This window comes from Babylonia areolata, chromosome 4, assembly GCF_041734735.1.
Source record: "Babylonia areolata isolate BAREFJ2019XMU chromosome 4, ASM4173473v1, whole genome shotgun sequence".
Taxonomy (NCBI): Eukaryota; Metazoa; Mollusca; class Gastropoda; order Neogastropoda; family Buccinidae; genus Babylonia; species Babylonia areolata.
This window is the reverse complement of record NC_134879.1, coordinates 48,371,626-48,395,783: the sequence shown is the minus strand read 5'-3', so window position 1 is coordinate 48,395,783 and position 24,158 is coordinate 48,371,626. Positions and strand designations below refer to the sequence as shown.

Genomic DNA, 24,158 nt, shown 5'->3' with positions numbered 1-24,158 from the left:
TTCTCTCTCCCCCACCCCCATCTCTTCTCTCCCTGTCTGTTACGTGGCATTCATTTGTGCGCTGTGTTTGTCTCCCTTCCCCTACTCTCCTTTTCCCTCTCCCTTCCCCTCCACTTCCTTTTCCCTCTCCCTTCTCTCTCTCTCCCTTTTTGCTCTATAGTTCTCTTGTGTACTCAGTTCAGTTCTGAACTAATGCACGTGAATCTGTTGTGATGTGTGTCTGACATGTCTATTTTTTTCTCGTTCTGAACTTTTGAGATGAGTTCGGAGTTAACTTCGTTTTGAAGGAAGGGTTTTGCTTTGCCTTTGGTGCTGAGCGTTGGTAGGAGAAGGGGCACCGTGCCAGCAAGTGAGCTGTTGGGTGCCCTCTTGGACAGTCGTGGGGTTCGATTCCCGTGTGACCCTCTTCTTCCTCTGTGTGGGTCTGTGTTCTGTGTTTTCTCCTGGGCCAGTGGTGTACCTGATTCCTGGTGACAGGTGAGGGGGGAGTTGTATAGTTTGTCCTCGTGGTGTTAGTGTTGTAACTTGACATATGTTGGTTTTGGGTGTGTATAATGTTTAGGGAGGTGTTTGTCGCGAGATGGATTACATTTTTTGACCTTTTGATCTTGTGCCTGTGTGTGGTTGGATTTGTATAATGTATAAACTTCGAACGCCTGTTGTTTTGTGTGCTTGAGTTTCATATAGTGTCATTTCTTGGGTTTTCAGTGCTGGGTTTTTATTTTCCATTAAGCTGTACTCAGGGCAGCATCAGCTGAAAAATGTTTTAAAACTGGTTTTTGGAAGGCAGACGCGCGGTAGAGCTCTCAAGAGTAACATCCATGTGGATGTTCTGGGTGTGGCAATATGTATTGCCCAGTTGTGTATAACACCTGTGTGTGTTGAGGTCGGGTTTTCCTGACTAGCCAAGTCCACCAGGGGAACAAATTGTTCCATTAATATTGGCCTTTTAGGCCTGTTCCTGTTCCTGTTCTTGGTATCTCCCTTTCCCAACTGAGTCCGCTGGGACGACAGACTGGCAGCGTCCGTTCGCCAGACTCCAATAGCGTCCTGGGTTGAGTGTGGACGTGACAGCGCAGCTATTCCCTTTCGTCCCTTTTCCCTTGTGTCTCTTTTCCTAGCCCAGTTGCGTCCTTTGACCCTTCCCGAACATCACCCGTTCATCCATCTTCTCATCGTCGTCCCTCGTCGCAGCATCGTCGTTTATCATCTTGTGTCGAACTTCATCACTCCAGCTTTTCCGCCAGCCCCCTCAACAGTCCCGCTCACCGTTTGCGGTAGGGGTAGGTGGGAAAGGTCAAGATTTGTGTTTGTCCCCGCCCCTTCTTTCCCTCACGTTCTCAGAAGGGACATCGACTTTCATCATTAGTCATCACTCGGGATCCAAGTTTGTGTGTGTGTGTGTGTGATCATGAGTATGTGTGTGTGTATGTGTGTGTGCGCGTGCATGTGTGTGCTTTGATTGCATGAGGGCTGTATGCCATAGTTTGTGACAGTATACTTTTTGTTTGGGGTTTTTCTTTATTGTCATTTGTTTGTATTTGCAATTGTTTGTCGTGTAATAAAACTTTATTTAGCCTTTCAAGTTCCTGATTCCTTCTGTGTGAGAAGGTAGGTCCCGTCCCAGGAGGGTCGGGGCGCGACAGTGTTTATCGAACATCTTTTAAATCCAGTATTCTTTTATTTCTAAATATTTTGGGCTAATCGATAAGGTTGTGTTTAGGGTTGTTTTGCTATGTATTCAGCTCGAGTTGTTTCCGATTTATTTCCTTTGTGAACTGTGTCCAACTGCAGCCTAAGATTTCCAAAACATTTGTGTGGTGTTTGAAATGTCATTGTGAGATTGCAATGTTGCCTCATTGAGTTTTGTTTCGGTAGTTTGAAACCACAAGGATAGATACCGACATTTTGTCATTTTGGGTAAATATTTCTTTCAGATTATGTGCGAGTTTAACTCCTTCATTACCGGAGAAACCATAAACATTTCATGTACTTTTGGCGTTGGTAGCTTTGTGTGAAGTGACCGTATATAATAAGATAACTAATTATTCCCCTAGTGCATTCTGTATCACTCCAGGAAGGGGGGGGGGGATACTCTTTCATAACGTGTTAGAGCAAAGTCTACAGAGACATGGGAGTCTTGTTACAGATTTGTTCCCTGTGACTTTTTCCTGTGGGTTTCCCCTGTCTGCCACCCCAACGGAACTCCAGGATTCGTCCCTGCAGTGGTCTTCATTCCCCTTCAGCCCTGTCCGTTCCAAATTCCCTCACTTCCACTCCTTTCCCCGACCTCATATTTCCAGCGTCCTCACCCACAGTCCCTCATCCCGTTCACCCTCTCCGATTCTGCAGGCATGTGACTAAAGCCAGTTCAGTGACACTGGCCTTCAACGGACAAGCTTGAGTTGGGTTCAAGTGAATTGCCTTTTTTTTCGCGTAGATCTGTGCTGCCGTTACTAGGGCCTACTGTGTCATGGTCAGGCTGCTATGGTGTAACCAAAGGAGAGTGTTGCTGTAGTTAAGCGTTTAAATTTGTGTGTCTGGACCAGGGTATTCAAAGTGCACAACAGTAAAGAATTGAGCTGAATTATCTATGTCTCTGTGTTTTGTGTTGTCGGGGTGTTAGTCTGGGAAGGTGCGGGGGGTTCATTGGCAACCCTAATCTCTCTCTCTCACCCCTCATCTCTTTCCCTCTCTCTCTTTCCATCTGTATGTGTGGATGTGTATAGCAATAAAGTAGTGAATCACCACTTGATTATCTCACCAACATCTTCGTTTGCCTCTGTCCTGCCAGCTGGAGTTTTAAGCCACACCTGGAACTACATATTTTTTTATGTGCTTAGAATTGTGGGTTCCCCCGTCACATGTATGTCCATTGATGATGTCACAACACATCGCCATCCTCGGTTCCCAAGAAATGAACCATGTTGATCTTGCTAAAGTGAAAAGCTTTATATGAATATACTGTCAAATTGTGTTGTGCCATCAACCAGGAATGCTATCAGTAAACATGGATATGTGATGTATTTCTTTGAAAGGAAATTTACGAGAAGATTGCACAAAGCGAGATATTTCAAAACAACATGATACAACAGATCAGAACAGTGTGCAGTTTTAACGATACCATTGGTAATTGTTTTCTAATATATATATATATATATATATATATATATATATATATATATATATATATATAGAGAGAGAGAGAGAGAGAGAGAGAGAGAGAGAGAGAGAGAGAGAGAGAGAGATACCAAGTCTAAATCTTGACACAATCTAAGATGTCTCTCCATATGAAAACAAATATCTTCAGAAAACTTATAAAAGAATTATTTTGTACACTTAACTATCACTTAACTAAATATTATCTTCTTAACGACTTATTTTGCCATCTTTAACTGATTGTGTATTGGTGAAATGTTTGCAAAAATGTATGGTATTAACCTTGTTCTGTTTTAACTACATCATACATGCTGTTGGCACAGTTACACAGGTTTCCAGCTGTGCCTATTTTGGTCAGTAATATTCTGTTAATGAAATTAAATGACTCTTAGGAATTAATGAATTCTACATAGTGTTGGTGATAAAAACAACAGCAGCAACTCCTTTTGAGCAAATGCCAAAACATTAAGCATGCGATCAATTATTGAGCATTCCTCTTTAGATTCAGCTTTGTGTTCCCCTGTCATATTGTCATATTGTATATTATCCTGGTCTCTGATTAATGAATGAACAAAACACACTGCTGCTTATATTTTATAATGAAGCGTTTCTTTAATTGTATTATTGATTTTACCTTTTTTATGGAATGGAATATTTATTGATACTCATCAAAAAGGTTTCACTGAAATAATGAAACTCCAACTGCTCGTTTGTTAAACAGTGTCTTTAAATATAGGCGTACAATGATTATAGTCAAAATGACCATATGAAGGAGAAACATATGGTGGTATCTTAACTTTCATGAAAAATGTCCTTCTGGTATCTAAACAAACGTTATCAAAAAGATATATCCGTGAGTTTTTACATCTGACATTTAATTTCCGTACAAAAGAACAATACTGATTCTTAAGTACAGGCTGCCTTATAATTTCCTCCCTTGTCTATTTCACTTAACAGAAAGTTGCAAAACAATGTGAAGCAAATAGAGGAATCACTTTAACAACCCTCTTCACAAGTTTCAACAAGACGTACAATATAAAAGGAAAGGCCAACAGGTATGCCAATGAATTATTTAGTATAAACTTCACATGTAAAGCATTAGTAATTCAAAAAAGAAAAGAAAACAATTCTGGTTTATTCATCAGAACAGTGAGAGATACAGAAGAGTAAGAAAGTGTGATGGACTTTAGTGTGTGCTTACAAGTGCATGCAAATGAAGACAAAAAAAGGTATATAGAGATTAAACAGACTTAAAGAGATTTTTTTTTCTACTATGTCCACAGATTCCAGTGGTCGTGGATTTACCTGTTGGAGAAAGCCTTCAGGATCACCTAGCTTTTGACTACCACGTGGGGGTGAGGGAACCTGTCACTACCACACCTGAACAGCTGAGCTCTTTCTGGACCTGGCTGAAATACACGCTCTTTAAGACAGGTAGACGTTTCAAATAAATGGGTAACTGGATGATCTCCAGAAAAAAACCCCTTTCTTCAGGAAAGGATTCTCGCTTTTGTTTATTCTAGTTTTCTAGTAACACCCTAATATTGCTCGGATAGTCAGCATGATTTTATCAAGTCAGGATAGCGTTCATTTTGAGGTGGGGTTGGTCATTGAAATATTCACCAAAATAGTATATGATCGCATCCAGTAGCCCATGGCTACGTGGCCGGCTGTGTAGTAAACAACATTGACTGAATCTTGTGCAGGCCAATGGTCATCCCCAATGTCACTGGAGAGCCAAATTTTCCTGAGCATTGATGAGGAGAGCAGGAAACGGGACTGGCCTGACCTGCAGATTATCTTCATTGGAATGCTGCGGAACACTGAAGCCATGCGCAATGCAGGTTATACAAAGGAGGTAGGAACTGCGAATTGCCATGAACTTTAAATCATCCTCACAATAACTGTAATATTTCCTATTGATATCAATCAAAGGAGTTGTTTTAAACGAGTGGTGTTCCTATTAACGAGCAGACGAGCGAACAGATTCAAGTAGTTTTCCCAAACAACTGTTTTGCCTATATCAGGTCAGTCTGTTAGAAAGATGCAGGTAACATTTTCTCTCTTTTCCAGACCGTCGAGCAAGCCAAACGGAGAGACTCTTTCAAATACGGCTTTCCTTGTTTGGCTTGTTTGCTGAGACCAAAGGGTAGAGGAACCCTGCGTCTACACAGTGCAGATCCTTTTGAATATCCATCCATCGAACCTCACTATCTGGAAAATCCAGAAGACCTGGCCACTCTCATGAAAGGTTTGCATTTACATATATTGTTCACACACACACACACACACACACACACACACACACACACACACACACACACACACACACACACATTCAAATGCAAAAAATGATACTATGAGAAAATGTCTACAATCAGCAGTGTGTGTGATGGGACATAAACACGCACGCACACACACACACACACACATTAGGTAAACTCATGCTAAGCATGGTAAGAAAATGTCAGCTAATCACCTTCAGCCAGACAATCAAGCTCATTCCTTCTAAATACTGCCAGACAGATCTATCTGCTTTCAACATTATCATCGGAATGATACTGTCCAAAATAACACATCAGAAATTCATTTTAGGCTTGCTTGGTGAACCTTCTAACAAGATGTGTAAAAGAAATATATATACCCCCCAAAAAAAACCAAAAACAAAACAAAAACAAACAAAAAAACAAACAAAAACAACAAAAACAAAACAAAACAAAAAAACAAAAACAAAACAAAACAAACCAAACAAACAAAAACAAACAAATAAAAAAACATATCGTCCTGGAATCTGTGTTTTTGCTTACAGAAATTTGCAAATACCTGATACCAAAATATGCAGTGTATTTCAGTGTGACAGTCCTGGTGTCAAAACATTTCATTTGACGCCCATGTGCAGGTATCCGCGTGTGTCAGAAGCTGGTAGCGACCCCCACCATGCAGTCAGTGGGGGCCGAGGCCACAGACCCGCCCTCCCAGTTCTGTGCACAGCATACGTTTGATTCGGATGACTACTGGACCTGTATGATCAAGCGTAACCTGCAACAATACTACCATACGTGTGGCACGTGCAAGATGGGAGCTGTCACGGACAATACTACTGTTGTGGACCCTCAGCTCAGGTAGTGACAGGCTTCCTTTTTCTGACAGTTATCTTCTGGGGAAACGAATACCAACCAACTCTTTTCAGGATGCAGAAAACGTAATCGCTGAAATATGTCTTTTAGTTTTGAAAACAGTCAGAATAGTACAGGAGTTTTAAGAATGTTTGACCCCCCACACAATGTAATAAAAAAAGAAGAAATCACGAGATATGGTTATACGATTTGTGAGCACTCAGACCATAAGTGTAATTTATTCGAGAACTTTTCTACTGGAAGTTTTGAAAGCAAAGGCAGATTTAAAACCAATCTGTTCATTGTAGTAGTAGTAGTAGTAGTTTGTGTGTGTGTGTGCGTTTCTGTGCATTACATGAAAGGGTTTGCTGCACGTTAGAACTAAAAGTATTAATGTGTGATGTGTATACCATGTATTTCAGGATGAAGGGCTTTAATGTATGGCGTGTATGCTGTGTATTTCATGTTAAATATTACCATGTGTAATGTGTACCCTGTGTGTTTCGGAGTGAACGTTTTGCATGTGTGGTGTGTACCCATTATGTATCAGGTTGCAGTGTGAATGGTTTACGTGTGTGATGTGTTCGCTGTGTATTGCAGGGTGAAAGGTTCACATGTGTGATATGTACGCTGTGCGTTGCAGCGTGAAAGGTTTACATGTGTGATATGTACGCTGTGTGCTGCAGGGTGAATGGTTTATATGTGTGATGTGTGTGCTGTCTGTTGCAGTGTGAATGGTTTACATGTATGATATGTATGCTGTGTGTTGCAGGGCGAAAGGTTTACATGTGTGATATGTACCCTGTGTGATGCAGTGTGGAAGGTTTACATGTGTGATATGTATGCTGTGTGTTGCAGGTTGAAAGGTTTACATGTGTGATATATACACTGTGTGTTGCAGGGTGAAAGGTTTACATGTGTGATATGTATGCTGTGTGTTGCAGGGTGAAAGGTTTACATGTGTGATATGTACGCTGTGTGTTGCAGGGCGAAAGGTTTACATGTGTGATATGTGCGCTATGTGTTGCAGGAGGAAAGGTGTACATGTGTGATATGTACGCTGTGTGTTGCAGGATGAAAGGTTTACATGTGTGATATGTATGCTGTGTGTTGCAGGGTTAAAGGTTTACATGTGTGATATGTATGTGGTGTGTTGCAGAGTGAAAGGTTTACATGTGTGATATGTACACTGTGTGTTGCAGGGTGAAAGGTTTACATGTGTGATATGTATGCTGTGTGTTGTAGGATGAAAGGTTTACATGTGTGATATGTACGCTGTGCGTTGCAGGGTGAAAGGCCTACAAGGACTACGGGTGGTGGATGCCTCCATCATGCCAGCTATCCCATCAGCAAACACTAACGCCCCCGTCATCATGGTGGCCGAGAAAGCCGCTGACATGATCAAAGCCCACTACCAGCACTCCTGATTTATCACGATGTCCACACGTTTCCAGACCTTTTCAAACCGAATTTCAAATTCAGCGACTGACCAGTGTGAAAATCAGTGGTGCCAAGGTATTGGAATACCAGCAGGAACATTTGGAGTTTCTCTGAGATTAATTAGACAGCTGTTTAATCCTGTATTAGTAAATCACACCCCATGTGTGACAAAAGAACAAGGAAAAGTTTGATACGGTTTGCGCTCTGCCTTACACCTATCCCTCTCCTCCCTCTCCTCACCCCTCAGCTTTTCTTCTTCTTTTGTTTTTGTTTCTGTTTCGTTTTTGTTGTTTTTGTTTTTTTGGGGGGTTTTTTTTTGTTTGTTTTTTTTACTCACTTGTGTAAACAAATCTATGTTTAACCAGGTGTTCGGTTGTCTGTGTGTGTGTGATAAACATTAACATTGCCATTTTCTCTGCAAATGTTTTATCAGTTGACACCAAATTTGGCAGAAAATTAGGATAAATTCAGTTCTTTCCAGTCATCTCGTTTAAAACAATATTGCACCTCTGGAATGGGCACAAAAATATAAAAATTTAAAAATGAAGCCAGATTATATGCAAACTGAATTTACTGTTACATTTATATTTTTTTTATTCTCTAAACTTGGCATTTTGATCTGATATTCTGACACAGCATCAAGAACAGTCATTTTTATCATTTTTTGTTCAGACAGGAACTTCTTTTGCTGAGCATGGAAGTTATTTCTGGTGCATGTCTTTAGTGCAGATAGTAAAAAAGGGAAATTAATCTGTAATTAATGCTAGGGGTGTTAATTTGCTTTAAACTGATCTTTCTCATCTTAAACATTACATTTTGAAATTATACTCAAGACATAAAAAGCTTGTGTGTTTTAGTCTCAGTGTACAGGGCTTTCACTATGTTCATTCACCCAAGTGGTCTTTTTCGGAAAACACTAAGATCAATACTACGAGTGAACTTTATAGATTTATTGGCTGAGCCCTGTAGGTCATGGGCAAAAATCAATTACATACACATATTTATACATATTCAGAGCACGTGCTCATATTCCTCGTAACGCGAAGGACGCCATTTTGTTTCAAGTTGTTGACCTGCCCGTTCAATCCTATATTCAATGGACAATACACGATAACATGTGATGGAAAGTTGGAGAAGGGGACTGTGTAAATATTTATTCAGAGAAAGATTTGTGAACGCCTCATCACTTACTTGATTATGCCCCAAACTGCCATAAAAATATTAAGAAAATCAGTCAGAATTCACAGTTTAAAAAAAATAAACCATGAGAGTTAATACCCTTGATGAAACGTAAAAATTTCCAGTCTTGACTTTTCTCAAAATTAAGTCCTTTTCACTTCATACGACGTTTACAAGTACTTGTACTTTGCTCTACATGTTATTAGTTTAACAAAATACTCAATTTTCATATCAACTTTAAAACTATAAAACTAGAATGAACATAAAAGAGAAATTGAATCGACCGTGTCGTACATTCCCGGCAGGTGTAACTAAACTTGTACATCTATCTAGATCCAAAGAAAACGGCTAAATGTTACAGTGTGATTGCGGCGATAGCCACGTTTCCTTTACCGCCGACTTAAAAAGAATTCTTAATTGCCCTTGAAGGTTTTCTGAATGCCCAAGATACACCAGAGTTATATGATTTAAACAGCGTTCTCACTGCGAATACCGCAATCGGTTTATCGCCCTTAAAAAAGCATGTTTAAATGTTAAATTTTGAACGTCAGTTACGGAGCCACGATACTGTATTGAGTGAGACAGTTTCTTCTCACGCGAACACGCGGGGTTCGAATGTGCCTTCAGGGCTTTTATTTTATTTTTTATTTTTTTAAACCGAAGCTTTATAATAACAAATACAGAACACATTTTAACGATTAGAATTTTTTTTTAAAGTGTATCACAAGTGAGTGTTGAAGGCCTTGCTTCTCTTTCTTCTTTTCTCCTTGCCATTGTATTCGGAGTTTTTGCAGTTTATGCTTAATGTTTACCTCTATACCCGTGTTTGTCTAAATAATGACTTCATTTCAGTTTTCAGTGTTCTGATAAAGAAAACAGAAATGATAATCATAATGGATGTTTGCTTAGCACTTTCCTCCCTAAGAAGGAGTTCAAAGCGCTTTGCAATAAGCATTATGCACATACACACACTGCCCTCACTTGCAAAGGAAGAAAAAGAATGATTTAACACATAAAAGCACACAACATATTCAAAAACTACGTCTTACTTCATTTACACACACACACACACACACACACACACACACACACACACACACACACACGGGTCATATGGCTTATAGGTGAATGTCATGAAATGGTATGTTAGTTGTATCTGTTGGCGTTTTTCGAAAGACGGGTTTTCAGGCAGTTTGAAAAAAATGGAGGGAGAATGGCGAAGATCGTGCGACAAACGGTTATAGACAGATTGAGATGAAATGGAAAAGGAGGAATCACCCATATGAATTGCCAAGTGCTTTAAGGTTACGACAGTAATACTAATAGAAACTGCCTCTCTGTAGTTTCATTTTGGGCTAGTACAGTGACCGTTTCCACTTCGTTAGTATGTATTGAATTTCATAGACAGTTTTCTTTGTTATTACTTTTGTTGAATAAAGTTGTTGAAATCGCCATCAGATTTACTGTTTTCGAGTACTGCATTTCTGTTCAATACATATCTTATAATCAGAACATATCAGAGCTTTCACGTTGTTTTAGCAAATACATGTGACGACGTTTGTTTTGTGTGTTAAGGTTTTGACATAAAATAGTACTGACAATTGCTTAAAACATTAGTTTAATTTATTCTTTGCTGTGGTAAAGCAGCACCTAGAATTATGAATATTTGTATTTTGTATTTTGTATTTCTTTTTATCACAACAGATTTCTCTGTGTGAAATTCGGGCTGCTCTCCCAAAGGAGAGCGCGTCGCTACACTACAGCGCCACCCATTTTTTTATGTTTTTTCCTGCGTGCAGTTTTATTTGTTTTTCCTACCGAAGTAGATTTTTCTACAGAGGTTTGCCAGGAACAACCCTTTTGTTGACGTGGGTTCTTTTACGTGCACTAAGTGCATGCTGTACACGAGACCTCGGTTTATCGTCTCATCCGAATGTCCGAATGACTAGCGTCCAGATCACCACTCAAGGTCTAGTGGAGGGGGAGAAAATATCGGCGGCTGAGCTGTGATTCGAACCAGCGCACTCAAATTCTCTCGCTTCCTAGGCATATATATATATATATATATATATATATATATATATATATATATATATACATAACTGTGTGTGTGTGTTTTGAATCCCTTTGTTCTGAAATTATTGCGTGTTAACTCTGCTAACCATGAAGTTTTTCTCTTGTATATATTTGTAAATTTCTAAAAGTTTAAACAAGATAAGAGAAAAATAATGATTCCGTCCTTATTATTTGACTGTGGTCAACACTTTGAATCGATTATATGGATACAAGCATTGGTCGTGGCTATTTAAGCACACACACACACACACACACACACACACACACACACACACACACACACACACACACACACACACACACACACACACACACACATTGCAAATCCAAATTTGTTTCCTTGCGATAGTCATGTGATATAGGGGATCACAATAAACCTGAGTACAACCCATAGTTGATAACATCAAGAAGTCATCAACAACCCTCACTCGAAATATGTAAAATACAACATATAAAGTGAAGATTATACTATTAGATATTTTACCCCACTCCTTCACACCCTTCAAAATGCATATGTTTAAAATATACAAAACTGACCCCCCAAAAAAACAACAAGAAGAAACTGTCCTGAGATGTTATGAAAACATTTGTATATGAATACTACATTATGAAAGAAACAATACAGTAAAACTACGATCTGCACAAGTGGTTTGCCATTGAATGTAACATCATGAAGCCATACAGACAGTTACAGTTCAGAACCGGTTGATGAACGTTTAAATTCTTTTGAAAACGGAAAGCGTGACGTTTGAAGACATTCACCTGCACAACCGTAACACGACTTCGGTTGATGAAAGTGTCGGGGAATCATGCAACCCTTGTCTTAAATTGTTACAACGAGGACACTCTTGTCTATATGTGTGTAACAGAAATCTGATTGAATGGCACAGAAAGTGAAGGACGAACGCCCAAATGGCAGCTGTCAGTCGGCTCTACACAAGTAAACAGCCTGTTGTGAAAATGATTTCGTGTTTGTAAAACGCTTATTGCTTGGTCTCCGACCGAGGATAGGCGCTATATAAGTACTCATATCATTATCATCATCATCTTTTGGTATATAAAATGAATATATTTGTAACAGACATAGGCCGATTGCGTTTCGGTTTTATTCTTTCAATATGACCGTAAACTATGCTACAATGACGTCTAAAACCAGTGGACATCTTGTGATTGCTACAGCAAACGTGGGTAAGAACATGAACATGAGAGTCTGGTGAGCAATGGATGTGTTTTGTTTTTCTCCTTCGGAAGTGATAACAATGCATAACGTACATTAACACGCTTTAAAAACAAATCCAGATCTTTAGAAAAGATAAATAGCACGCGCCTGTGCGAAAGCCAGTGATATCTAGTGTGTCGACGTTTTGCTCATTGTCAACGCAATAAACTGAAGTGGGTCAGTCATCTGGCAAGCAACTGCAAACATTGCACACCGAGTGAATGATTCATTCAAGGCACAGTCAGGGAAAGTCTATCGGCGTTCTGTCTGGCCAAGTTTGTGAACAGCTTTTTACTCAATCGGGATTTTTTTTAAAACAATGTCTCTGTTCGGGTTGGTGTTTCTAAAACAATGACACTGCAAATGACTTTTATCTGTCCAAGGAACGGAATGGGAAGCCCAGAGTGGCATAAGGCAATGCGCAACTTTCAGATAAAAAAAAACTCACATGGTCATACTGCCCGGGACATGCAGGTGTTAAGGGAAATGAGCGAGCTGACAGACTTGCTGGTAACGCAACACCAACGAGCGGCCTACATCTAGGAAAATCGGAAATCCTCAGAAAAGTCAAAGAATATCAAAAAGAACAGGTACAAGGCCATCACACCATCGATCGCCTCAAAGAAATAAAAGCAGAGAGAGGGAGTGGCCGTAAGTCTAACATGAAAGGTAGAGCACGATGCTTTGCAAACCAAACAAATATCGGCATCATTTCCAAACCAACATTGCGCAAATTTCTTCAAAACGGAACAGAGTCTCTGTGGGCTTTTCCAAATACAATAGACTGAGCAACACACTAGACGCCACGTTCTTGGCATCAGAGGTCTTTTGCCATCCCTCTTGGGGCCAATCAGTGGCAGCCTCTGTGCGTGTGTGTATGTGTGTGTTTGTGTGCATGTGTGGGTCTGTATTTTTGAGTGCATTTGTGCATGCGCGAGAGTGTAAGTGTACACAAGTGTCAGTAGAGTTCTGTGCATGTGCGTGTGTGTGTGTGTGTGTGTGTATCAGTATCAGTATCAGTAGCTCAAGGAGGCGTTCAAGGAGGCGTTCGGACAAATCCATATACGCTACACCACATCTGCCAAGCAGATGCCTGACCAGCAGCGTAACCCAACGCGCTTAGTCAGGCCTTGAGAAAAAAAAAAGTATATATATATATATGTATACATATATATATGTATATATATATATATATATATATATATATATCTAGAGAGAGAGAGAGAGAGAGAGAGAAGCGTACATACATAAATAAATAAATAATAATTGTGATGGGGGGGGGGGGGGGAGGGAAGAAAAAAAAAGAAGATAGTAGTAATGAAAATAATGATAAAATAATAATAATAATAATAATAATAATAATAATAATAATAATAATAATAATAAATAAATAATTAAATAAATAAGTCAACAATGATGATAAATAAGCAAATAAATATAAAACATGAAGACACACATTCACACATACACCCACACATGCATAACAGATATGCCCCCAAAACGCAGTTTCATAGATATGAAAGCACAGTCAAATACATATAAACGTACATGAGCTCCAAACACACACACACACACACACACACACACACACACACACCACAAATTTCCCTGCACCTCCTCTACCCCCTCCTCCACACACTCGGAGTTTCTAGTCTATGTATCGCAGCTTCCACGGCACACACACCCACACACACACACACACACACACACACACACACACACACACACAAACACGCACACGCACACGCACACACTCACACACACAGATGAACACTTACTTGTACAAGCACACACACACACGTCCATATCTCCCACCCCCAACCCCACACACATATATACAAAGATATATATATATAATATATACGTTCCAATATCCTGATGCTCCCACAGTGTAGGCATGCATACACTCACATACCTCATCCTCTATCTCACCTCCTCCCTGCACCCCCACCTCCCCCTCACACACACACACAGCACACACACACACACACACACACACACACACACACACACACACATGCACAGAACTCTCCTGACACTTGTGTGCACTTACACTCTCACGCATGCACAAACGCACTCAAAAACATAGACCCACACATACACACAAACACACACATACACACACGCACAGAGGCTGCCACTGACTGGCCGCAAGAGGGATGGGAAAAGATCTCTGATGCCAAGAATGTGGCGTCTAGTGTGTTGCTCAGTCTACTGTATTTGGAAAAGCCCACAGAGACTCTGTTCCGTTTTGAAGAAATTTGCGCAATGTTGGTTTGGAAATGATGCCGATATTTGTTTGATTTGCAAAGCATCGTGCTCTACCTTTCATGTTAGACTTACGGCCGCTCCCGCTCTCTGCTTTTATTTCTTTGAGGCGATCGACGGTGTGATGGCCTTGTACCTGTTCTTTTTGATATTCTTTGACTTTTCTGAGGATTTCCGATTTTCCTAGATGTAGGCCGCTCGTTGGTGTTGCGTTACCAGCAAGTCTGTCAGCTCGCTCATTTCCTTAACTCCTGCATGTCCCGGGCAGTATGACCATGTGATTTTTTTTATCTGAAAGTTGCGCATTGCCTTATGCCACTCTGGGCTTCCCATTCCGTTTTCAATTTTCTGTATGAGGTTCATTGAGTCTGTTAGAATCATGGCATGTTGGTTTCCGGGCGTATGGATGGACGATAGCCACTGGAGGGCATGTGTCACAGCTTCAACTTCCATCGTTAGGCTGGAGGTTGTGACTTTGCAGGCAGCATTCTCTTCCCTAACTGTTTTTCCATTTTGTTTCGCAGTGAATCCCCAACCGGATTGGTCTTTGGTGACTGAGCCATCTGTGTATATGATGATGTCCTCTTCTTTACTGTTTTCTTCTATGAGTAGCTTCACTTCCGCATCAGTTTTGCCCTCTGGCCATTGCCGACAATGTCTTCCTAGAGTGGGTGAAATGGCTGTGTTGAATAGATGGTTGAGGTTTTCGGGGTTTTTCTCCCATTCTTTTGTTTCTTTCAGGTCTTGTAGTCGGCATACTAGCTGGATTGTGTCTTCTGCTTGCCCCATCCATGATCTTCCTCGCCCTAGACGGCTGCCTTTTGGTTCTTTGACTGCGTCATGCAGTGGGTTTTGAGGGTTTTCTAATGCTTTGAAGTAGGTCTTGACCTGTTCTAACTTGTTTCTGGCCTGCACTGAAGGAAGGTCAAGCAGGTATCGCATGGTTTCTGTGGGCGTGTCTTTTGTTGTTCCAAGGATCAGCCTCATAGCTTCATTTTGAACTCTTTCTAATTTTAGGAGGTTGCTTTGAGACGGTGTTGTTAGCCCAAGTCCGTAGTCGATCACACTGAGGACGAGTGATTGGTATAGCAGGAAGAGGTGGCGTTGTTCAATACCTTTGGTTGCCATTGCCTTTAAGACTGAAAGGCCTTTTTTGCATTTGAGAATAGTATTTTCCGTATGTTTTCTGAAGGTCAGCATCCTGTCGAAGTGTATTCCTAGGTAGCGTAGGCATTCAGTTTTCTCGATCTGAATCCCATCGAATAACACAGAAGGTGGTGCTTTGCTCGCGGTTCTGTTGTTCATGGTGCACAGCAACGTTTGGGCTTTCGCTGGATTGATGGAAGATCCTGTGTCTTTGCACCATTGAGCAATATTGTTTAGTTGTTTCTGGACGGCTTTGGTTCTTTCCTGAGCATCTTTCGAAGTTTTGAAGACCAGGCCATCATCCGCAAGAGTAAGCACCCGAGCTATTCCATTGTTGTTTAAGTCTGCAAGGCCCTTCGTGTAGACATTGTAGAGGACAGGAGAGAGCGGAGACCCTTGTGGCAGTCCCATGGATAGTTTAGAAGGTGCAGACATCCAATCTCCGAGGCGTAGGACGACGGTTCTTTCCTGAAGCGCTGCTGCTATCCATCTTGTCAGTGTCAAACTTACTCCATACCTTAGTAGCAGCTCCATGAGGTGTGCAAACTGGACTTTATTGTAGGCATCTTCAAGGTTGATTGCTACTGCTAGTGTTTCTTCTTTCCTTTGAAATCCTTCATACACCTCATATGCAAAAGCAGCTGCATTTTCCCATGTGGACTTGCCTGTTCTGTAACCACCTTGATTTGAAGGGAGAATGTGCCTGTGTTCAAGATCCCTTGCAAGTTTTCTGGCTATCATGCATTCCATGAGCTTTCCAGCGATGTTTTGCATGGTTAGGATCCGGTAGCCGCTTACCTGATGATGGTCCTTTCCTGGTTTTGGTATGGGTTTTAAGAAGCTGTGTGTCCAGTCCTCCGGCACATGTCCATTGTGGAAACTGTTTTGATATAGATTGAAAAGTTTGCTTCTGTCTTCTTCCGATAGTTCCTTGATGTCCGAGTAGCGAACTTTGTCTGGGCCAGGGGCAGATTCTTTCTTGCATTTAGCTATTGCTTCATTTAGACCATCTATTGTCAAGTCATCATCAGGTCCAGTCTGCATAAGGGTTTGGTTTAACTCCTTAACATATTTCTTTTTCTCATCTAAGTTTCTCTGATCGCTCTGTTGTATGAAACGTTTGAGCAGGGTGGATCCTTTTTCTTCGTTTGTCTTAAGCTTGGTTCCGTCAGTGTCTACCATGTCTGGGGTTGTTGTTGTGCACGTTTTTCCTTCCATGCGACGATAAAATTGCCAGAACTCTGTCAATGTTGAGTCATAACTGAGTGCCTCGCAAAACTGTTTCCACTTGTCATTTTTGGCCTCTTGAGCAATGGTTTCAAACTGTTTAGTTTTTTCTTTCATTTTTGTTTCAATATCTTTGTCTGGAGATGGTTTTGTTCTTTCTTTTTGCCAAAGTTTGACAGCCGCATGTTTTTCTATCCAGGCTCTCTCTGTGTCGGTATTCCACCATGGGGGCTGAATAGTTTGCATCCTGTTCAGTGCCGTTCTTTTGTTTCTTCTGCGTCTTAATTTTTCGATGACGGTTGTCTCTTTGGTTTCATACTGAAATGGATCACGCGGTTTCATGCAGCGTTTATCTGACAGTTTCTGTAGACTGAAAACTACCGGGAGGTGGTCACTGCCTTGGTGTGGAAGCGTCTCTGCATTCATTTCTGCTCTGAATTTTGGAGATGTTAGAGCAATGTCGATCACACTGTCACTGTCCCCTTGTCTTGTTCCAAGGCGAGTTGGGGATGTGGTTGTTAATGGGCTAAGAAGAATTTCCCCTATCATTCCTTCAAGTGCGAGTCCTTGTGGGTTGGTGTTCCGCTGGTCCCATAGCTTGGATCTTGCATTGAGGTCTCCACAGATAATGACTGAGTCTCCAAGTTCGTTCTCTATTTCCTCTAAAAAGGCCCAATCCTCTTTTGTTGTGCAGGTTCCTGGGTGAACATAGGCATTGATGAGCACGATGCTTTTGTGAATTCCGTCAGGTTTTTCGAGACGTACCCCCACTAGTTCACATGAGTTGCTACACCATTTCTCTAGATTTATGGTGGAAACTTTGTTTTTTTAGGTTTTTGTTCAGTATGATTGCTACTCCTCTTCCTTCATTCCTTTGAAAGACTGTGAAATTCTCAAAATGTATTGGTCTGTCTGCACTTGTCCTGGTCTCTTGGAGACATAAAATGTCAAAATCATATGCCAATTTCTCAATTGTTGAGATTCTCATTCTCGCGCTGGAACAATTCCAACTGCCGATTCTAAAGAATTTCTTTGACAGCCGCTCTGCTTTTGTCATTCTGCTACCTAGGCACAATCTTTTCCCACCTCTTTTGCCACGCCTGTTTTGGGGTTTGGGGGATCTGAATTTATGTCTCGTGCTATGCAGCTGATCCCCGAGGTGCACGCGAGACAGGGTTTTGTAAGTATCCATAGAAGGGTGTTCTATGTGGTGAGGGAAAAGTTCGGTCGCCCTGACAGAGCCTCTTATCAGGGAAGGGCAATGGATGTCCATCTGTGTGGAGTCCGTCAGCCTGGTGTCGCCCTAAGGCCAGACTGCATACAGTTAGTGACTGTTTAACCCAACAGCCATTCATCCCATTGGTACTGTATGAAAGCCGTGGGATTGGGGATTTTTGTCAGGTTATCTCCTCTTAGCCAGTGGAAGGGTACATCTGGGTATTGTTGCGTAGCATTGTTGCGTAGCAGATTTTACTCTAATATTTGAGCCCTCTCAATAATTGTGTGTGTGTGTGTGTGTGTGTGTGTGTGTGTGTGTGTGTGTGTGTGTGTGTGAGGGGGAGGTGGGGGTGCGGGGGGAGGTGAGGTAGAGGATGAGGTATGTGAGTGTATGCATGCCTACACTGTGGGAGCAACAGGATATTGGAACGTATATATGTCACGGCTCGTGACGGTTGCCATGCTTGTGTTCATGTGCAACTCTTTTCCATCCCTTCTCCCCCTTTCTCTCCCTCCCTCTCCTCTCTCTCTCTCCCTTGTCCCCCTCTTTCCATCCCTCTCCTTAACCCCCCTCTGTCCCCCTTCATGCTTTTACACGTGCATATCTGAGGATATGTGTATGTCATGTCCCTTCTCCTGAACGTTTTGTGAACTCTGAGTGAGTTCAGAAGTCTATATGGTGTGGAGAGAAAGATTTCTCTGGGCTTTTGATACCAAGCTCTGTCAAGAGAAGGATCACCGTTCCAGCGAGGGAGCTGTTGGGTGTCGTCCTACAGAAGTAGTGGGGTGTGTTCGTTGTCACCCCCTTCTTTCTGTGTGTGTGGGTCTGTGTTTCACCCTGGGCAGCGGTGTGCCCATTTACCTGGTGACAGGTGAGGGAGTCTGTGTTTGTCTGCGTAATATTAATGTAGTGATGTTTTTTTTTTAGTGGAAATCTTTTAAATCCAGCACTCTTTTATCTCTAAATATTCGGGGGAAATTAGTAAATTTGTTGTGTTTGGGTGTATCATTTTGCCATAATTATATTCGGCTCGGATTGTTTCAGGTCTGTAATGGTGATTGTCTAATTGCAGTATGTAAATTTTCCCAAACATTTTTGGTGGGGATGGAAATGTGATATAATTGTAATGTAGCCCGACTGGTGCTGGTTATATTATTCGGAACTAGCATGATGGAAAATGAAATATTGCCATTTGCGGTTAGTCATAATGTACGTTTGGGGTTGTGTGTTGGTTTAACCCTTTTATTATTTGGAAAAGCGAAAATAGACAATCAAATACTTTTCACGGCGATAGTTCTGTACGCCGAGGCTGATAGCTCATGCAAAAGGATATCCACTTTGTTTAGCGTAATGTATATTGCGTAAGGAAGAGATAAGTGGGGAAGGGGGGGGGGGGGGAATGTACTCTTTTGCAATTAGTAAAAAAAGAACATAGTCAACAGAGCCAGCGAGGTGTTACAGATTTTTCTGTTCCCTCCCTTCCGTGCCACTGCCTTCGACGGGTCTCCGGGACAAGTCTGGAATGGTCCTCGTCCCCCTTCTAACGTGTCACCCCGAAACTCCCTCACTCCCGTTCCCGTTCCCACTTTCCCACTGTCCCTCTTGCCCGACCAGCTCCAGCCAGGAGGTCCGTCTTTGGCTGTCAGCAAATGTCTGAACTCTGGCTTCGTGTTTGAGCAGAACTGGCGCTGCAGTTGACAGCAAATTGTATTGTGCAGTAGTCAGAGGTTATTTGTGTGTGTGTGTGTGTGAGTAATGCTTGGGTTTGAGGCGTTCATTTATTTATGTATGTTTACATGACCATAGTAAAACGAGCTGAACTTTTCTGTGTCTCCGTGTTTGTGTTGTCGGGACGTTAGTTAGTCTGGGAAGGGGCGGGGGTTCATGTCCAACTCCTTACGGGTTGTGACAATATATATATATATATATATATATCTTTGTATATATGTGTGTGGAGATATGGGCATGTGTGTGTGCTTGTACAAGTGTTCATCTGTGTGTGTGTGTGTGTGTGTGTGTGTGTGTGTGTGTGCGTGTGTGTGTGTGCCGTGGAAGCTGTGATATGTAGACTAGAAATGAGTGTGGATGAGGGGGGTAGAGGAGGTGCAGGGTAATGTGTGTTGTGTGTGTGTGTGTGTGTTGGAGCTCATGTACGTTTATATGTATTTGACTGTGCTTTCATATCTGTGAAACTGCATGTTCGGTGCATATCTGTTATGCATGTGTGGGTGTATATGTGAATGTCTGTCTTCATGTTTTACATCTATTTGCTTATTTATCACCATTGTTATCTTATTTATTTATTTATTCATTTATCTTTTTACATTATAGTTATTATTTATTTATTTATTTATTTGTATAAGCTTATCTATTATTCACCTTTTTTTTTCTCAAGGCCTGACTAAGCGCGTTGGGTTACGCTGCTGGTCAGGCATCTGCTTGGCAGATGTGGTGTAGCGTATATGGATTTGTCCGAACGCAGTGACACCTCCTTGAGCTACTGAAACTGAAACTGAAACTGTCCAAGGAACGAACGAATATTGCAGACCATTTTTGTTTCAGGAGATTTTTTCTAGATGTGCGTGATACTTTCGTCTATTGAGACGTCAGACTAAATATCACAAAAAAGAAAGAAAAGGCGGCAATACAAGTACATCCAGGAGTCATGACCTGGGTGCGGCCCGGCCCCCTTAGAGTGTAAGGAGTTAAGGGCCGAAACACTTGACTGAGGGGGACTTCTTCTCTGAAGACCTTGTACTGTCCAGCTCTCCCTAGAGTTTCTTATCACTCAGGCATGGGTAAGCCATTGACTTTCAGGAACAGTCTGAATGACATTCGGGAAAGGCCGAGTGACACTGGGAAAGACTAGACTCTCGGGTTCCGTGGGTTGGCAGCCCACCTTACCCTTAATCAATTGCTACAAGTTGTTCAAAGAAGTGATGCTCCCAGGATTCACCGAAAGGGGGGGAGAATGATAATCCATTGGCGCCAACAGAATCACAACTGGAAACGGTAAACAGACTACGATTTCAGAACTGATGGAATTTCCATGTGTCTGTGGGCGGAAATTCTCCAATGAGCGTGGCATGAAGATCCATACAACCAAAAAGGGTTGTATGAAGAATCTAACGAATGCTCAGCAGCGCACTGCACCAGAAGATAAGACGTCGGAAAACCAAGGCCAGGATTCAAACCACAGTGCCGAGGACATCCACGCTGATAATTCAGACGAATCAATCGTACAAGATCTTGAAGCCAAACGCCAGAAACTAAACTTGCCACCTGCAAGTGTAAAAACGGAATGGGAAGAGCTGGACCAGAAAATAGTTCGAAAAATTCATGCGCTGATAGGAAAGAGCACCTAGTACCTTGGAACACAAGTTAGCCACCGGAGATATCGTGTACGCAACCTGTCGGGAAACCTATGGAGTGAAAGAACCAAAGACAAGAACACCTCCTCAAAAATCCAGGCGACAACGAGAAATGGACAATATCCGAAATGCAAAAAAAAAGCTCAAGAAAACGATGAAGATAGCTTCATAATTTGAGAAACAGGGCCTACAGAAACTTTGGAAAGACCTGAAAGCAAAGCACAGTGTGGAGGAAAAGGAGCAAAAAGAAGACACAAGACTGCTTCTTCCAAGACCCCTTTCAGTTCGCCAGGAAACTTTTCGAGCAGCCCAAATCAGGGACACTCACAGTGGACAAAAACCACTTGAACAGCACCTCAGGAAAACACATTCTTATCCGCAAAGCAAGAAACCACTAGATCTGAAGGGTTCATCCCAGCGATAAACCACCAACCCTTGAGGAAGTACAGAAAGTGGTGAAGAAAGCCAGGGCCAAATCATCACCAGGGCCAAATGAATACCGTACCTGCTGTACAAGAAATGTCCTGAAGTCCTAGAGTGGCTCCACAGAGTGATGAGATCAGCATGGAGGAACCTGAAGATCAGCGACCAGTGGATGATAGCTGATGGTGTGTACATCCCGAAAGAGCAGAATTCAAGTACCATTGGCCAGTTCAGACCAATATTGCTCCTAAATGTCAAAGGAAAAATCTTCTGTCATGGCTGCAAGACTGACAAAATACCTCATAGAAAATCAGTACCTGGACGTGTCAGTCCAGAAAGGTCACATCCCAGGAGTTCCTGGCTGCGTAGAACATACCACAATGATTTGGGTTGCAATCCAAAGAGCAAAGGCAGAGAAAAAGAACGTTGACGTTGTATGGCTGGATCTAGCAAATGCGTACGGGTCAGTTCCTCATGAGATGATCCAACTGGCTCTTGAGATGCACCGTGTACGAACGAACATCAGGGAAATGCTGAAGAAGTACTTCCATGGCTTCTCAACACGGTTCACCACCAAGGAATACACGACAGATTGGATCAATCTGGAAATGGGTATAGCCATGGGCTGTGCAATTTCTCCAATCCTGTTCGTGCTGGCAATGAAAGTGATCTTGAAGGCCTCAATGTAGGGAACGGATCGAGCTGACCTTGGTAACGGATACCAGATACCTCCTTTGAAAGCCTTCATGGATGACACAACAGTCCTTTCAAGAAAAGAGGATGACACACGTGGGGGTAAAATTAACTGTGCAGCAACTGTTTAGCCATCATGTAGAGTGTGCCCATCACTTGTTGCTGTTTATATCGGGTTTTTTTTTTCCACATGTCTGTTTTGTTCGGAATGCTTTCTTTAATCTTTCAATCTTTGTGTGCTTTGTACAACAATGCATGCTTGTGCAAGATCAGCCTGTACAACACTCTGATCTGTATGTTTTTTACTTTTTTCTTTTTTTTTTTTTTTTTTAAACAAAATTAAGCACTTTGCAAATACCATTTCCATCTTTATGATTAATGTTTTCTGCCTGTTGCAGGGTGAAAGTTGACATGTGTGATATATATGTTGTGTGCCTCAGGCTGAAGGGTTTACATGTGATATGTACGCTGTGTGTTGCAGGGTGAAAGGTTTACATGTGTGATTATATTCTGTGTGCTGCAGGGTGAAAGGTTTACATGTGTGATATATACGTTGTGTGTTGCAGGGTGAAAGGTTTACATGTGTGAGATGTACGCTGTGTGTTGCAGGATGGAAGGTTTACATGTGTGATACCGTATGCGCGTTGCAGGGTGAAAGGCCTACAAGGACTACGGGTGGTGGATGCCTCCATCATGCCAGCTATCCCATCAGGCAACACTAACGCCCCCGTCATCATGGTGGCCGAAAAAGCCGCTGACATGATCAAAGCCCACTACCAGCACTCCTGATTTATCACGGTGTCCACAGGTTTTCAGACCTTTTCAAACAGTCACAAGAAGCCGAATGACTGTTTTGAGCGAAAGTGAAGCCAAAGGGAAGAGATATTACGATATCCTTGGAGATTGATTAGTCAGTTGTTTCAGTTGAGCCGACAGAAAGGCCTTGCTGCACGTATCACTACCCATGTGTGTTTGAAGAATGGAAAAAGACTCCTCACCCTTCTATTTCTTCAAATCTTTTTTTTTTTTTTTTTTTTTTTTTTTTACAATTGTCTTCATTTATCTCATTGCATTCACAGTGTTATAACTAAAGTCAGAATTGTCTCCATGACACCAATTTATTCAGTTTTGCTTTCAGGAATGGAAAAATACCCCAGAGTACATTGTCAAATGCTTTAAGGGTTGCATCATTGAAGATGACATAACCTGTCTCGTCATAGTATCTGTTCTGGTTATCACTATTACCATTTTCATTTTTGTGTGAATATATTTGATTTAATAGACTGTCGAATTCTTTGTGATTCAATCAAACATGTTTGTATTCGACGTTTAGCTGATTATTTCTCTAGTTTTTCATTTACTCAGAGGTAGATAGATACATAGATCTTGTCATCAAAGCGTTCTATTATTTGCCATCAATTCAGTTTGTTTGCTAGTTATCGTTTTGTTTTTATATCCATAATGACTGCAGAAAAAGATACATATGTATATACATCTATGATAATTTCTGATTATTCAAAATTGGATAAAAACGATGATAGTTTAAAACATTGATTGTAATCCTTCGTGGAATCTCTTCTGTGATCTAAACAATACATAATTATATTGTTTTCATCTTTTGA

General features: G+C 41.5%; 1 protein-coding gene across 4 annotated transcripts in view; it reads left to right on the top strand.

Annotated features, from left to right (window-relative positions):
- The window catches only part of LOC143281256 (alcohol dehydrogenase [acceptor]-like), a 33,931-nt gene extending 10,399 nt beyond the window's left edge, over positions 1 to 23,532 (top strand). Inside the window, exons 7-12 of one of the 4 annotated variants that reach the window (XR_013055111.1) lie at positions 4,443 to 4,593; positions 4,866 to 5,017; positions 5,233 to 5,410; positions 6,059 to 6,281; positions 7,564 to 9,793; positions 9,826 to 10,917. Coding sequence is in view for 3 of the 4 variants with exons in the window: in XM_076586371.1 (XP_076442486.1) it covers positions 4,443 to 4,593; positions 4,866 to 5,017; positions 5,233 to 5,410; positions 6,059 to 6,281; positions 23,187 to 23,325 (843 nt within the window). In the remaining variant the exon portion in view is untranslated. Of the gene's footprint in view, positions 1 to 4,442; positions 4,594 to 4,865; positions 5,018 to 5,232; positions 5,411 to 6,058; positions 6,282 to 7,563; positions 10,919 to 23,186 lie in introns of those variants that run through there. The other 3 variants (XM_076586371.1, XM_076586370.1, XM_076586369.1) reach the window with 3 other exon arrangements.
- Positions 23,533 to 24,158: the final 626 nt, after the last annotated feature.